This window comes from Musa acuminata, chromosome BXJ1-6 (genome assembly GCF_036884655.1).
Source record: "Musa acuminata AAA Group cultivar baxijiao chromosome BXJ1-6, Cavendish_Baxijiao_AAA, whole genome shotgun sequence".
In the NCBI taxonomy this organism is placed as follows: Eukaryota; Viridiplantae; Streptophyta; class Magnoliopsida; order Zingiberales; family Musaceae; genus Musa; species Musa acuminata.
In genome coordinates, this window is record NC_088332.1 from 33,652,798 (window position 1) to 33,668,841 (window position 16,044).

Below are 16,044 nucleotides of genomic sequence, written 5' to 3' on the forward strand. Positions count from 1 at the left end.
GGTAATATTATTTTTTAAACAAATTTTATTTTGTTTATTTTGATTTTGAATATTTCTTTTATATCTTATCAATTAATGGGTCAAATGATAGAATGTTAGATCTTGTGGCCCTTTATAATTGGATAAGATATATAATATAACTAATTAGATATTGTTAAAAATTTTTAGCTAATAGAATAGAAATCCAAAAAATGATTAGTTAGGAGATAATCTTGATGGGAGGAGGCCCTATATAATTGGATAGATCCAACAAATCTCAGATCAAACAGATCTAAGATATTAGGATATTTTCTCCCATCCAGGTTATTTCTTAAGAAATCCTACTTTAATGATTTCTATTCTATTGACTATTATATATCTTATCAAATTATAAAGGCCACAAAATCCAGCATAACCTAAAGAAATGACTTTAGTTTGCAGCGTTCTTGTCCCTTGTATATATATATATATATAGTGGAGAAAACAATAGTTGTGAGAGAATTAATAGCACTGTGATGGTCATAGAGCCTTGATAATATTTTGAGGGATGACAAGTGCATATTATTACTCGAACAGGCATTTACTGTAACCAAAGAAGCCAAAATCCCAGTTCTAATCCAAAACACACTATGAACATTTACCAAGCATCACCTCCCCCAAAAATGTCTCTTCAAAATATGTGAAATCCATTCAGTAGACATCAATTTACACGAGTTGTCAAAAGTGAACTATAAATATATTATTTAAAAAGGCTTAGGCACAAAGCACAGCCGATAGATCACCCCACTGTCTGTTGATTATCTTCAAGTTGAATCACATGAGATAGATTCGAAGTACATCTCAATGATTTTTTCTTGGGAAAAATCGGTAAAATATCCTTCCCCTACTTTAAATCCTTCCTCCGATGCAAGTTTCTGAACTTGGTGTTGTACCTGATCTGCTCCCGTGATACTTGGATTTAGCAAATTACATGCCACTTCAGTGCAGTAGGCACCATGAGCTAGACCCATAGCTTGCACTGATTCAAGTCCTCCTCCTCGCTCACTTACCTTCCTCGCTATCTTACGAACAGCCTCGATGTTAGTAGACCAGACTGGCACATTGTAGTTGTCAACCCACCGTGTGGCCCCAATGACCACCACACCTTTGGCTAGTGAAGACTGAAGAGGACCTGCATCAGGCTTCAATCCTGATATTTCTGCTCTCAACCCACCTGTCCATTGATTTCCATCTGAATTGGGTTTGAAGTAGCCGAGCTCTCTTCTTATTGAATCAAGAGTCCTTCCTCCCTCATTAGCTGCTCCATATAGATATGTCGGCACTGCATTCCATCACAGAGAAGATCACTTAGCAAGAACATTGATACAAACAGTAAAAACAGCTCTTCAACCAAGACTATGATAAATTCAATGTCAAGAAAAGAAGCATTGTGAACCTTGGAGCTTGTGGCCAATGTCAGCAGCCACAGACTTGGCAATCCCAGCAGCTTGGTCCAGGGAAGCTTTTGCCATAGGATGGAAGCAGATATGGTCGACGACTCCAAGTCGGGGATGAGTTCCAGAGTGCGTCTCAAGATCAATAGACTCAAATGCTGCCTTGACCATCTCAAACACAGCATTACTCAATGGGGTTACATCAGACAATGAGTCCGTGGTGAGAGGTGAAACAAGTGTATATCCAACTCTATTGTAAATCTCATCCTTGAATTTATTGATTACAACAGCTTCTGGATATGCTTTAGCTGCTTGCTCAATCAATGCTAGAGAAGTGGGATTTCTGCTTTCGGATATGTACAGCTTGCAACAAGCAAGCATAGACTTGAACATCTTTGGCTGTGTCACCCTGCTTTGTAGATATTGCATGAAAAAAATATAACTTCTATGCAGTAAGAAGAATATCCAAATTGGGTTAGCTAACCCAACCCAATTTTTAACTTCTATCTATAAGAGCTGCGGCCAGGACTGCTCAGCAAACCCATAAATCAGTTTAGCTAAGCATAACCTAAGAACATCTCTGATCCAAATTCATAAAATTAGTGTCGAAAAAAATTGTAACAGAGAGATGTGCCAGATTCTTTTACCATTATTCTCTAGTAGATTTAACAATGCTAGAAAACGATTAGATTGATCATGATTTCTCATTAGTTATATTCTTTTTATCTCAATAAAAATATATTGGTCAAAATTAATGAAGGAAAGATACATATGTTTCCACCAAACTGTTAGTCAACAATGATAGGCTATATGTCCCAATCTCAAGGTGACGAAAAAATTCACCAAGTTCTAGCTACTTCTTTTTATGAGTCATCATCAGTGGTAGGACCAATAACAACATCATCAAAGAGAGGGACTACAAATAGGACTTTTGAAAAAACTAAGAGTACAACTAAAGCCAGAAGCAAGCACAAACTTAAAGTGGAAAAACAACATATTACAAGCAACACATTACAACCGATCAAGGCATTGTGCATTGGTCGGACACAATCACAACTCAAAAACTTACATTGTCCAATTTGTGGTCCAACACTTTTAATCCTGGGCAATGAAGGATTTCTCTCTAGTCTATTTCATCTTCCATCTCACATATGAATTATAGTCCAACAATGTGATGATTTATAAATTCATCACCATATTTACACAGCAAGAGCAATCTGCTGTGTTTAATGTGGTCTCCGATACAGCACTGCAGTTATGATGGTATAAGAGTATTTACAAGTTTCACAAATTTAATGTGTCATCAAAACCCAACTGGTCACTTTGGCAGCTAAGCAGTTTAATAAAAATATATGATAGAAAAATAATATGTGTGTGTGTGTGCGCGCGCGCGCGCGCGCGCGCCTGTGTTAGGACTCTAGCTAGGAGAGTCCTAATTGAGAGGGATATTCATGTAAAACCTACCTAAGCCGACCCCTATTAAAAAGGTGAAGTGGCCGGCTAGGGTTAGGAGGTTATTTCTTAGAGAAAAATAAGGAGTTGTAAAGGAATAGGAGTCTTGAGTAGGAGTCCTATTAGGAGTTGGTTAGAAGTAGGAGTCTTGAGTAGGAGTCCTATTAGGAGTTGGTTAGAAGTAGGAGTCTTAAGTAAGAGTCCTATTAGGAGTTAGGGTTTAGAAGCCCTATAAATAGTCATGTAATCCACCTCTTTTGATAAGCAATAGATGAATCTTTTCTGCAACCATTGAGCAACAACTTGGAGGGAGGAACCCCTATAGAGTTCCAAGGAGGCCGATCCCCTAAAGAGATCAACCCCAAGTTTAGAATCTGCAAGGGTTCTAACACCTGGTATCAGAGCAGCGTTCTTGGCGTCTCACTGCCCTTCCACAGCCATCCATCAACTCTCCACAACCGTCAAAAGCAATTCTCACAATTGCTTAAAAGATCGTCGCCGAATTCCGCCATCATCTCCACCACCACGGATCATCCTTTGATCTCCCCGTGAATTGCAACAGGTTCTGGTTTTTTTACCTTACTGCTGCTGCAATTTAGTTATCCTTATTTGAAAATCCAAAAAAAATTATTCCTATATTGCTGCATAAACTTTTCGTCATAAAGTTTTCATCTCTACGACGAAAGATACATTGCAGAATTCCAACCGTATAGCACCGTCTGTTTGATCTTGCTACTATGTTTTTTCTATCCAAATATCTATAAAATTTTTGTGATATCTTTGACACTTCCTAACAGCAGATTTCCCTTTGGTTTTGTCAAAAAAATTCTTAATATAAACCATTGATATTTTACATCTAATCTGCTATACTAGAAAATCTGCACCGTAAAATTTCAGCCGCATAGCACTGTTTGTTTGATCTTGATACTACGTTGTTTCTATCCAAATCTCTACGAAATTTTTATGATAGCTTTGACACTTCCTAATAGTAGATTTACCTTTGGTTTCATCAAAAAATTCTCAATATAAACTACTGATCTTTTACGTCCAATCTGCTATACTTAAAAATCTGTGCTGCAGAAAATTTCAGCCGCATATTGTTGTTTTAACCCATCTATTTACAATCTTTTTTGAATGAAATTTCTTATACACTTCATAGATCATCTTGACTTCTATCTAAGATTGATCTATTGAGGAATTCATCTCTAAAAATGATTTTGTGTTGCTGCAAATTTTCATCGTAAGCCATTGAAATTTTTCGACGAGAATTTTACTATCGCAACTTGCACCAATTTTCTTCCTGTTATACTGCCGAAATTTTCTTGACTAAATTAGTCTTCCTTGCTGTCATATAAACTGTGATTTTGCTATCAATTCCCTCCTCAATTCTCTTAAGTTTTCGGTGGAAATTTCGTTGAGAAGACGCTGTTTCTTCGACGACAATTCTTACAAGACAACACATACTTGCTGCAACTTCCACTGATTTCTATCAAACCTTTGCTGCCATCTACCACAGACTCAAAACTTTATCCACAGCCCTAAAACCCCACCAAACCACACCCTCAAACTGCACCCAAAACAGCAACAAAACAAGCCTAAACCGTAGCCTACATCCACCAATCCACCAACCCTTTCGACCATCACCTCTCTCAACAAATACATGCCTTTAACCCAACAACAAAAGAGGGATCTTAACATCACAGATTTGAAGACATATACAATGGTATCTAAGAAGGCAATCAATGCTAAATTCGAAGCCTTGGAGGCACGAATAGAGGATAAGATTCGGATGTACTTTACCGAACTCAGATTGAGCCGACCATTAAGCCCGAAGAAATCACATCAAGGAGAGAGCTTTGCCCAATCACACCAAGCCCGAAGATATGACTTCCAAGAGAGGGGAAGCTCTATGACCAACCTCAACTATCTATGCATGAGAGTGGACTTCCCTAGATGGGAAGAAGGAGACCCAATTGGTTGGATCTCGCGCGCGGAGCGATATTTTCGGTACCATAAAACCGCGGATGCATCTATGGTGAAAATTGCAGCTATACATCTTGAAGGGGATGCTATACAGTGGTTTGACTAGTTTGAACATACTTATGGAGTCCTTTCATGGCGAAAATTCAAAGAAGGACTGCTGATCCGCTTCAGACCAACCGATTACGAGAATATTGACGGACAACTAGCAAAGATCCGACAAACCTCTACCATTCAAGAGTACCAAACCAGGTTTAAAAGGTTATCTAATCAAACTCATGATTGGTCGCAAAAACAGCTATTGAGGACCTTCATTGAGGGCTTGAAGCCGGAGATCCGAGGAGAAGTTAAAGCGCAACAACCGTATACGCTTATGGCAGCCATCTCTTTCGCACGGCATCAAGAGGAGCAATTGAACCATGAAGCTCGGAGGATTAGGGCTGCTCCTCAACCAATAATATTGAAGCCCTTAGCCCCCCCTACTGTCGACCAAGTCCCTACACCAAAGAGGTTAACAAGAGAAGAGCTTCGGGAGCGATATGCGAAGGGGTTATGTTGGGATTGTGACGAGTTGTGGAGCCGTGAGCATCGCTGTAGTAAAGGGGGACTTCTTATGATTGAACCGATAGAAGAAGAGGTCATTGAACATCCAAAAGAGAGCCTTGAACATAAAAAAGAAGATGCAGAAGAAGTGCCACAACCGACCGAAGTTACGGTACATACACTAGCTGGCTACTCAAACCTGCAAACGATGAAAGTTGGAGGCCTTCTCAAACAACAACCGATCGCTGTTCTCATCGACACGGGCAGCACTAATAACTTTCTAAATAGTAAGGTTGTTGTCCATATGAACTTACCTATTGAGATTTGCAACAGGTTTGTCGTTAAGGTCGCCAACAGACGGATTTTGAAGTGTGATCATAGGTGCCCGCAGGTGAAACTGTTGCTGCAGGACCAAGAGATAATTGCATATTTCTTCCTCCTCCCTCTTGATGATCATGAGGCCATACTCAGAATTAAATGGTTGATGACATTAGGTGATATTTCTTGGAATTTTATGCAACTAATTATAAAATTTTACAGTAAGGAGAAACAGGTGATACTGCACGGGAAACGTGAGGGCGACGTAACGACGATTTGCACACAACAAATGGAGAAGGTTTTGCATAAAGCATGTAGCGGCTTTTTGGTACAACTTGAGCAGCAAACTAAGGGAGAGCTAACAAAATTTGAAGATCCAAATCTACTTCCTTTGCTTGCTGAATTTTCAGATATATTTGACGAACCGCGCAACCTACCTCTTACCCGTCGGCATGATCATTGTATAACGATTCTTCCAGGCAAATCTCCAGCAAATGCTCAGCCATATCAGTATCCACATCTCTAGAAGGATGAAATAGAAAGGATTGTAAAAGATATGCTCAAAACAGGAGTTATTCGACCATGTTGCAGCCCCTACTCTTCACCGGTGCTCCTCATACGAAAGAAGGATGGAATATGGCGATTATGTGTTAATTACCGAGCTCTCAATGGCATAACTATCAAGGATAAATACCCTATTCCAGTAGTAGATGAGTTGCTAAGGGAGCACAAATCTTCACAAAGCTGGACCTTTGATCCGGGTATCATCAAATACGAGTATGCGAAGAAGACATACCGAAAACCACATTTTGAACACACAACAACCACTATGAATTTTTGCTTTCTTCAAAAGAAGGTGGAATATCTTGGGCATATCATATCAGAGGAAGGTGTGGTAGTAAACCCCTTCAAAATTGGAGCAATGCAAAACTAGCTGACCCCGAGGAACATAAAATTGCTGCATGGCTTTCTGGGTTTAACAGGCTACTACTGCAAGTTCGTGAAAAACTATGGAGAGATCAGTGCACCACTTACTTCCTTTCTGAAAAAAGATGTCTTCCAATGGTCGGACAGAGCTTCCACTGCCTTCGACAAACTTAAGGCAGCCATGACGACGACGCCGGTGCTAACACTACCAGATTTCAACCGACCCTTCATTATTGAGGCCGACGCATCTGGAGTCGGAATCGGAGCAATTCTTATGCAAGATGGTCGACCACTCACATACACTAGCAAGGCATTATCTCCCTCCCATCAAAATAAGTCAATATATGATAAGGAGATGCTCGCCATTGTGCGCGCAGCAACGAGGTGGAGACCCTACTTGATTGGTCGACGATTTCAAATTAAAACCGACCATAAAAGCCTCAAGTACTTTTTGGAGCGAAAGATATCATCCCCTGAGCAGCAAAAATGGGTAACAAAACTTCTTGGATTTGATTATGAAATAACTTACAAAAAGGGGAAAGAGAATGTTCTAGCATATGCGCTTTCGCAGCTACCCGAGCAAGTTGAAGTTTTGGCCGTTTCACTTCCGACCAACGACTTTCTTAAGGATATTAAGATGGAATGACAGGAAGATTCAGAGACTAGTAAGATTATAAAAAAATTGGAGGAAGCACCAAGCCCCATGGCTCATTACAATTAGGACTCAAAAGAATTACACTATAAGGGACGCATTGTGCTTATAATAAATTCTACTTGCATCTTCACGAGCAGATTTTGGACAAAGTTATTCCATATGCAGGGTACTAAATTGAAAAGGAGTATGACATATCACCCACAAACCGACGGCCAGATGGAAGTTGTAAATAGGTGCTTGGAGACAGCCCAAAGCCACCCACCAAATATGACTACCCAAAGAGAACTTCAGACTAAGCTAAGTGCCATTATTGATCGACGGATCGTGATTCGACGACGACGATCCACTACTGAATTGCTAATACAGTGAGCAAACCTACTAACAGAAGATGCCACTTGGGAGAACTATGATGACTTGAAGATCAAATTCCCAAAATTCATGAATCGTCAGCCTCGAGGACAAGGCTGATTTGAAGAGGGCGGGTTTGTTAGGACTCTAGCTAGGAGAGTCCTAATTGAGAGGGATATTCATGTAAAACCTACCTAAGTCGACCCCTATTAAAGAGGTGAAGTGGCCAGCTAGGGTTAGGAGGTTATTTCTTAGAGAAAAATAAGGAGTTGTAAAGGAATATGAGTCTTGAGTAGGAGTCCTATTAGGAGTTGGTTAGAAGTAGGAGTCTTGAGTATGAGTCCTATTAGGAGTTGGTTAGAAGTAGGAGTCTTAAGTAAGAGTCCTATTAGGAGTTAGGGTTTAGAAGCCCTATAAATAGTCATGTAATCCACCTCTTTTGATAAGCAATAGATGAATCTTTTCTGCAGCCTTTGAGCAGCAACTTGGAGGGAGGAACCCCTATAGAGTTCCAAGGAGGCCGATCCCCTAAAGAGATCAACCCCAAGTTTAGAATCTGTAAGGGTTCTAACAGCCTGATAGCTTTGAATTTGATTGGCTTGGTTGATGCCCATGGTAAATGAACCTGTGCTCCTGTCCTTGAATTCCTATATCAGAAGCTATCTACAAGTTCTTAAATGGATCTACTCCTTCTGGGATTGAAAGGAAGACGATGTGGAAGATCATTGTGCTCAGAGACTTAAGTTATTGAGGAAAATGCTGCGAACAAGCCCCCTAGTAGATAGTTCTTGCATCATACGGGATGATTCTTTAATGATCTATCATGTCTTAGTGAAGAATCTACGCAACAACTTTTTCTTGCTGTCATCTTAAGTGCGTATATATGTTCTCTTTTCCAAGGAAAAAAACACCAAATTGAGATTTCAATTCCTTACCGAAAGCTGTTGGAGAACCAGAATTCTGTACTTGCAACCTACTAACAGTTCCCCTGCATTATCTCTTCACTTGGTTCAATCATCAGCAGTGAGTGCTCCACAATAAACCAAACCTTAAATTTCTACTCCCAATTTCATCGTGGTAAACGTAAATTGCAATTCTTTTCGCGTAGCTTGTCCGGGTGTATTGTATCAAATCAAGCGATGCTCAATAAGTCATGGAATAATTCATGAATGAACGGAAATCGCCACAGCCAAAACAAAAACAAAAACAAAATAGAAGAAGAAGAAGAAGAAGAATAGCTCTCAAGGAAAGAAGACAATAAGCATTGCAATAGCAAAAACGTAAACGACAGAAGGAAAAAATATATATATAAAAAATGGAAAAACAAAACAAAAACACTGACCTCGCCGTAAAGGAAACTTGACAGCCCGTGCTTCACCGGCGCCACCACCACGTCCCTGCGGCTGAGAACCACCACGGTGCTCGTGGCGGCCTTCTATGGAGCGGCAGCCGGTGAGTCTCCCGGCTAAGCGCCAGAAGGCGGCGACGGTGGACGGATGGTTCAGAACAACCGGGTTTGTTTCTCGAGAATTGACTATAATGCCCTCAATCTTTGTCCACTTGATATCTATTTGACCTGTAAAGTTTTGGTCAGTTTTGATATTTCGCATTCTGTGTATTTTAGTCGTAAGAGCCACAGCAGAAACGTTGGATGCTATGAGTCGTCTCCGGTTCGCTTGGTTCGCTGGAAAACCGGACGGCTCAATTTGGTGGCAGAAGATGAGATTTTGCTTGGTTCTTAGAATCTCGCACATAACAACTTGGATCATGATATATAAATAAATATGACTCAAAACCATTATTATATAATAGCAAATTCCAGCTATAATAATAAATATTCAAAGGTAAAAAGACAAGACAAATAACATAATAATGAGAATGACAAAACATTGGATCTTCACCGCAGCCTTCCGAGGAAAGGGACGACGGTATGAATTCGGAGAAGCATTATTGAAAATATAAGCTTACTACATCAATGCAAAAACACAAGCTGGCCTTCCCTTATCGCCCGCCCCTTGCTGTCCTTGGAAGTTGAAGAAGACACCTCCATTGTCAAGGTATGTATGATCTCGATCTCGATCTTCGTTCTTTGCTCTTATCATTTTCTGTAGTTAAAAGAGTTGTGTGTTCTTGATCTATGATCTACTTGTCCCGCTCATGCCTGTCACAATTAATTCTTATTGAACTGGAAATATAAACAGTAGGATCTGGAAAAAGTTCTTTTGTTTCTCAGAACAGGAACAAACAGACCATTATTTTCACCTGATTCTTCGCCTGGGCTTTATGTTGAATTTGTCACTTGCTGTTAAGTGTTGTTCGTCCCTTATGGTTGTTCTTCAACAATTTGAAGCTTGCTTGATTTTTCGTAGGTAGAATTTTACAAGTTTAGGGCCAGAGAGGTGGCGTGGCCTCTTCATCTTTATTGCTTTTATTTGCTACACCGCTCTGATCCATCTTGTCGTTTTCCTTTTACATCTCATAAATTGAAACAAGTAGCATTGATCCAATGTTCTATCAGAATTTCTGGACTAACATTGGGTATAGTACTTGCGAGTTATGTACAACAGGTTACAGAATAGAGAGTATACCTCCTCTGATTAGACACGGAACCTATTTGCTAGTCTCTAGTTTACCCATGAAACTCCCAAACAAGCCTGATGTGAAAGAAGAGCTAAAGTGCTTGTAAGTCTCTATTTCACTGTTTTTTTTTTTCAAAAAAGACTTGATTAACTATATCAAACCGTTACAAAAAGCATTTCTAGCATGGAGCATATCAAATGGTCCGGCCGAGAGGGTCATTCTCCTCTCGAAAAAAAACGAAGACCTCATGTTTTTATCATGTCTGTCTATCCGATTGGCTGCTTCATTCCCTTTCCTATACACATGGGAGAGACTATATACATCAAAAAGATCTAACAACGCCCACAGACTGAAAATTGCATTCCTAGTGTGCCATGAAATAAGTTATTTATGTAACAGCACATAAATGAGGATCTCGGAGTCAGATTCAACAATAACTTTTTGATAGTCATCCGGCAACACGGCTTGGAGTCCCACCAGCACAGCCATTGCTTCGCAGTACAACACCTCCCCCTTTCCAAAAACCTGCATCCAGTGATTATTAGATTAGCATCATTGGTGTTTTTTTTTCCGAAAAGATAAAAGTTATATTATTGAAAGAGATCTAGTACAACCCGTGCTAGAAAGATCAGCACTCGTAACTTGGTCTCCTCCCACCGAATCATCATAGTTCAGCTTAACCAATCCCACCTGAGGAGGGAACCAATAAACCTTCCGAGAGACAGTCGCATGTATACTGCCATCAGGAGTTTTAGCTCTGTCATAAGCCAAGGCTGATCCAATGACTAGGTGAAATAAGTTGGAAACAGTCATTTTAGAATTATCATATAGGGCCTCATTACATGCCCTCCAAATCCACCATAACCCTGTGGCACTAACAGCAGACAACCTCAATCCAGGCTCCCCCCAGTTGTGAGCCTTCAAAAATCTGATCACCAATGCACCATTCGGATGGGTCAGAAAGGTTAATATGAAGTCTTTGTTCCAGAAATTGCCTAAAGGACACAGAAAAGTGATACAAGAAGAAATAGTGCTCAAGAGAATCAAGAGCTGAAGCCCAAAGAAATAGTGCTCAAGAAAAGTGTCCATTTAAAAGACAATTTTGTTTACATGAGGACTAAAAAACTGCCAAATGCCTCTGTTCCACTGTTTAACTAGACAATTTTGTTATCCAAATGAGACATAATGAATAGTATGAAGTGATATTGTTTTTGAAGAAGCTTTACCAGAGTTAGTCTACATGGTTTGGTTTTTCTTTTACCTTCTTTTTTACTTTGAGTTTTAGCTTTCACTAGGTTCTTCATAATTTGTATATTTAGAGTCTCACCTCAACAAAAGAAGGATCATTTACCAATTGCAAATATTACATATATTCATTCCTTTGTATAAAAAAAAAGAAAAAACAAAGCATTCAACCTCTAACTCTCACTGTTTTGAGGAGCTTGTATATGTTTGCAACTTTGAATGGTCAATTATGAAACATTTGCTACAGGGGTACACACACAAATTCTTTTAAGAAAAGGTCATGTAGAGCTAAAAAGTGCTATCTGGTGGCTGCTAATTTGGAAATTTTATTTCATTTAATCCTCACATTAAAATGAAATTGAAGCTTAATCAGTTATCAGCATTTATAATTTAAAGAATTTGCAAATAATATTATTCATTGTTAATAAAAGTGATATCTGGTGACTGCTTATAGTGACATCACTGTTAATCCAATCAGCCATACTCTTGTCCTTCCAGCACAGGTCATGGTTTGTCCCTGTCTCACTCTATGTGGAGGAATTTTTGGTGGATTTGGGACTGATGTTTTGAAGGACTTATATAAAGAATGCAAGTCCCATGCAAGCAATATTATATTTCACAAAAAGAAATTCAAGAAACTTAGTACAGATCGAGGCTTTGAGGAGCACAAGGAATGGTATACAGCGAAGAGTAGAGGAAGGTGAGCAGAGAAGTGAAGATATTTATGATGAAGTCACCTTGTGGGTAAGTTAAGTGCATGAACTTGAGGAACAATATAATGAGATTGAGAACCGGATTGGAGAGGATATCAGATGATTTGGGAGGAGACTTCCTAATTTGTCATCCCACTATAAGATTGGAAATGAGGCCACCGAGATAGAATCTGATGCTAAGAAACTCCTGGACAAAATGAATTTCCAGAATACTTTTCATCCATGGCACTCAGCGTCCATTGTTCCCATGCCCATGGGAGACTTTATGGCCTTTGGCTCCACAAGGGATACCATGGATAAGGTGATGAATGCATCAGCTGATGACAATGTGCACTCGATTGGAATATAATGGTATGGGGGGAGTAGGCAAGACAACCTTGATGGAAGAATTGTGCAGAAGGCTGCATGAAGAATAAAAGTTTGATGCTGTTGTAAAGGTGCTGGTATCACAGAATCCAACCATAGCTCACATCCAACATGGCATTGCTGATCAGCTGGGCTTGCAAGACTTCGGTCCTGGTGAAACTGCGATTAGTTTGCTGGCTAGTAGGATGAAGAAGGAGAATAAAATTTTGATCATGCTGGATGACATATGGGCTAGGTTGGAGCTACGAGAAGTTGGAATTCCTTGTGGAGAAGAGCACACAGGCTGCAAAATCATACTAAGCTCTCGTAAACTTGACCTATGCCATGTTAAGGAAACTGATGTCTCGGTGGAAGGTGCTGTCTTGTCTGAAGCAGATTCATGGGAACTTTTCAAAAGTAAGGCAGGAGATGTTGCCAAGTCTCTCCTGATATAGAACATGTTGCAAAAATGGTCGCACAAGCATGTGGTGGTTTGCCATTGGCAGTTTTTGTGGTCGGAAGGGCATTACAAGGATACAAGGAGAAAGGTGCTTGGCACGATGTGTTATCGCAACTCAAGCAATCCATTCCTACAAACCTGGAAGGTGTGGAGGAACAACTGTTCAAATCACTAGAACTGAGCTACAAACAACTGAAAACTGCTGAATTGAAAGTGTTGTTTCTCTACTGCTGCCTGTTCCGTGAGGACTACGACATCAGCAAGGATGAAGTTACATGATATGCAGTATGGGAGAGCCTTTTAAGTGATGTTGTCACTTTAGAGGATGTGAGAGACAGTGCATTTTTTGGTTGAGAAACTGAAGTCTTCTTGTTTAATACTGAATAGTTTGAAGTTGGGATGTTTAAAGCTTCATGACGTGGTGCAAGATGTGGCTGTATACATTGCATCCAAGGACAACAAACATTTCCTTGTTAAAGCTGGACTGGGAATGAGAGATTGGCCAGAGGTTGAAAATCTGGAAGCATGCAAGAGAATTTCGCTTATGTACAATGATACACATGTCATTCCTGAACATCCAAATTGTTTCAGGCTGGTTTTTCTGTTGCTGAACATGCACCCAAACACTAGTGGTGTACCAAGCAAATTCATTGAGACGATGGCAGCACACAATGTTCTTGATCTGAGTGACACTGATATTGAATCATTACCCTCATCATTGAAGTGCTTAACAAATCTAGGGACGCTTCATCTAGACAGATGTAGAAAGCTGAGGGATATTGGTTTGGTTGGGAAACTAAAGAACCTCAGAATACTTGTCTTGCAGGACTGTCGTAGCCGTAAGTTGCCAGATGAAATAGTTACTTTGGTGACTCTAAAACTTTTGGAGATTTCAGATTGTTCTTTACTGGAGATGCCAGGTAACTTGATATATAAGCTGACTCGATTGGAAGAAATTTTGCATGAAAGGTTACAATGTGAGTGAGGCTCTGCTTATGGAGGTTGCTTCTTTGTATCGCTTGGTCAGACTTGAGCTGTTGTCAAGGAGGCCCAACATTTTTCTCAACATCTTGTTGTTCCTCATAATGTTTTGAAGGACTTGAGCCACTTCATTATTTATAATGTTCATGACTGGGAATCAAAGGCTTGTATACACCAGAAAAACTTCTTTCTAAAGGGAGTGAGCTAATCAATGAATTGGGCCAAGCATTTTCTTAAAAGAACCGAGGAATTAAGGCTAGATGACTGCCACTGGGCTCTCACAGACTTGGCAGAGTTAGATGGACAGTGTGGCTTTGCATGTGTGAGGTATGTGTTGTGAACTGCCATCAAATGCAGTGTGTTCTTAAGTCAACACAATATACTCCATCAAACGCATTTGGTGAACTTGAAAAGCTCTACCTTTGGAACATGAAGCATCTGGAACAGATCTGCCAGGGGCAACTTCTGGCTCAATAATTTGGAAAATTAAGAACTATTGATTTAAAAGGTTGCAAAAAGATGATTGTCATATTACCGCAAGAATTACTTCAGAGAGTGCATTCAAGTCTGGAAGAACTTGTTAATGATTTTGCTGGGCCGGAGGCAATACTAAATATTGAAGGGCTTCCACAAGGATCCATTTTGCTGCCAAATTTACGAACTGTAAAACTATTGAACATGCCCAATTTAACCAGCTTCTGCACTGGAGCTGTTCCTCGTGGAAGCCTGCGGAACCTCACTCTGATAGAAGTAGCTAGCTGCACGAAACTGTGCTCTCTGTTCTCACAGACATTGAACTCAGCTTATTTGAGATTGCTACCATCAGGTACTCTTACAAACTTGAAGAAACTAAAGGTGTCAAGGTATCAGTAAATTAAAAGTAACCATGAGCTCCAACACTTAGAAAGATTGGAGATAAAAAATAACCACTCAATGAAGGTGATTATTCAGAGGAGAATAGTGTTGTGTTATAAAAGGAGGTTTTCCCCATGCTAAGGAGTGTTCCTCACTGAGTTGCCCAAGCTGAGTTGTTTCTTACCAAAGAGAGCCAGGAGCCAGAACTTTGGATTGACCATCACTGAAATATTTGAAGCTGGAGGTTGTTCCGAATGGAGGAGGCTCCCTAATCCCTATTGGCCTACAAAGTGCAAAAATAGTTGAAAAAGGTGCATGTTGTAGGACTTGAAAATGCCGAATGGTTCCACAACTTGGAATGGGAAGATAGAAGCAACTGTTCATGCTTTGAAGTCAGGTAAGAATTTCCCATGCATTCCTCTCGATCAAATTTTCTTTTCAATACTTAAACTCTCATCATTTAAAATAATTCTCTACCTCTAAAGTTTGCAACCAAACTAAGTCCAAAACCCTAACATGTCTTCCTGCTTAGATTGATTAAATAAGCAAGTATGATTCAGTAAACTACACTTTGTATAAGCTTTAAGACTATTTATTGCATCGTCCCTTTGTTTGTTAAGAAATTCTAACCAAAACTAGGAGTATCTGTGAATGAACCAGTAAAACATAGCCAGGCATCGGTTGTCGTACCTGCCTCCACAAATGCATCACACTGTGGTCATACTAAGATGATAGCTTTTCTCTTTTTGTCTATTTGATCGAGCTAATGCATTATTGGATTTTAATTCAATGCAGCCAATCCGATGCTGAAGATGGATAGGTTCGCATTCATGTACTGGAGAATGCATTCTTTAGTGTGGTGTGAAGATTTTACAAACACTCTTTACAAGTTTTGGCAATAATTATAGATCTCAATAAATGATGATAGAGTGATCGAGCAGTTGGTTATATCGTACAATTCAGATAAGATTTATCTCCTCGTTCTCGAGTGGTGAAGACATTTTTCTGGTGTGTTTTCGTGCTTGTTTGATCAAACTTTATATAGTTCTTGTGAATCACAAAGCAGTTTGTGGCAAATACCAGTTTGCCTCTGTCTCTTTCCTTTACAAATGTGATATCTAAAATAGCTCCATGGTGGAAAATAATGCAGAAATGAACCTCTTCACGAATGTAGTGATTTCTTCGGTGGTGTTTGTTCATGTTAGCTATTCTTTCAACCCATTTAAAAAT

The 16,044-nt window shown here is 39.7% G+C and overlaps 2 protein-coding genes across 2 annotated transcripts; one reads left to right on the top strand and one right to left on the bottom strand.

Annotated features, from left to right (window-relative positions):
• Positions 1–642: 642 nt before the first annotated feature.
• Positions 643–9,117, bottom strand: LOC135676703 (uncharacterized). Its single transcript, XM_065188158.1, has 3 exons — positions 8,978–9,117; positions 1,415–1,821; positions 643–1,300 (listed from the first exon to the last, which is right to left on the bottom strand). The coding sequence occupies exons 2-3, from the start codon at positions 1,803–1,805 to the stop codon at positions 783–785; spliced, it is 909 nt and encodes a 302-aa protein (XP_065044230.1). The 5' UTR covers positions 1,806–1,821; positions 8,978–9,117; the 3' UTR covers positions 643–782.
• Positions 9,118–9,515: 398 nt separating this feature from the next.
• LOC108953090 (disease resistance protein At4g27190-like) lies at positions 9,516–15,983 on the top strand. Its single transcript, XM_065189858.1, is given in 5 exon segments — positions 9,516–9,692; positions 11,959–12,959; positions 12,962–13,248; positions 13,313–15,211; positions 15,610–15,983. Coding segments are annotated over 3 exon segments (1,173 nt in total). The 5' UTR covers positions 9,516–9,692; positions 11,959–12,724; the 3' UTR covers positions 13,964–15,211; positions 15,610–15,983.
• The last annotated feature ends 61 nt before the right edge of the window (positions 15,984–16,044 follow it).

Coding starts and splice junctions, on each gene's coding strand:
- LOC135676703 (XM_065188158.1), bottom strand. CDS start 1,805: ATGTTCAAGTCTATGCTTGCTTGTTGCAAGCTGTACATATCCGAAAGC. Junction 1,301..1,414: donor CATTGGCCACAAGCTCCAAG/GTTCACAATGCT, acceptor GATGGAATGCAG/TGCCGACATATCTATATGGA.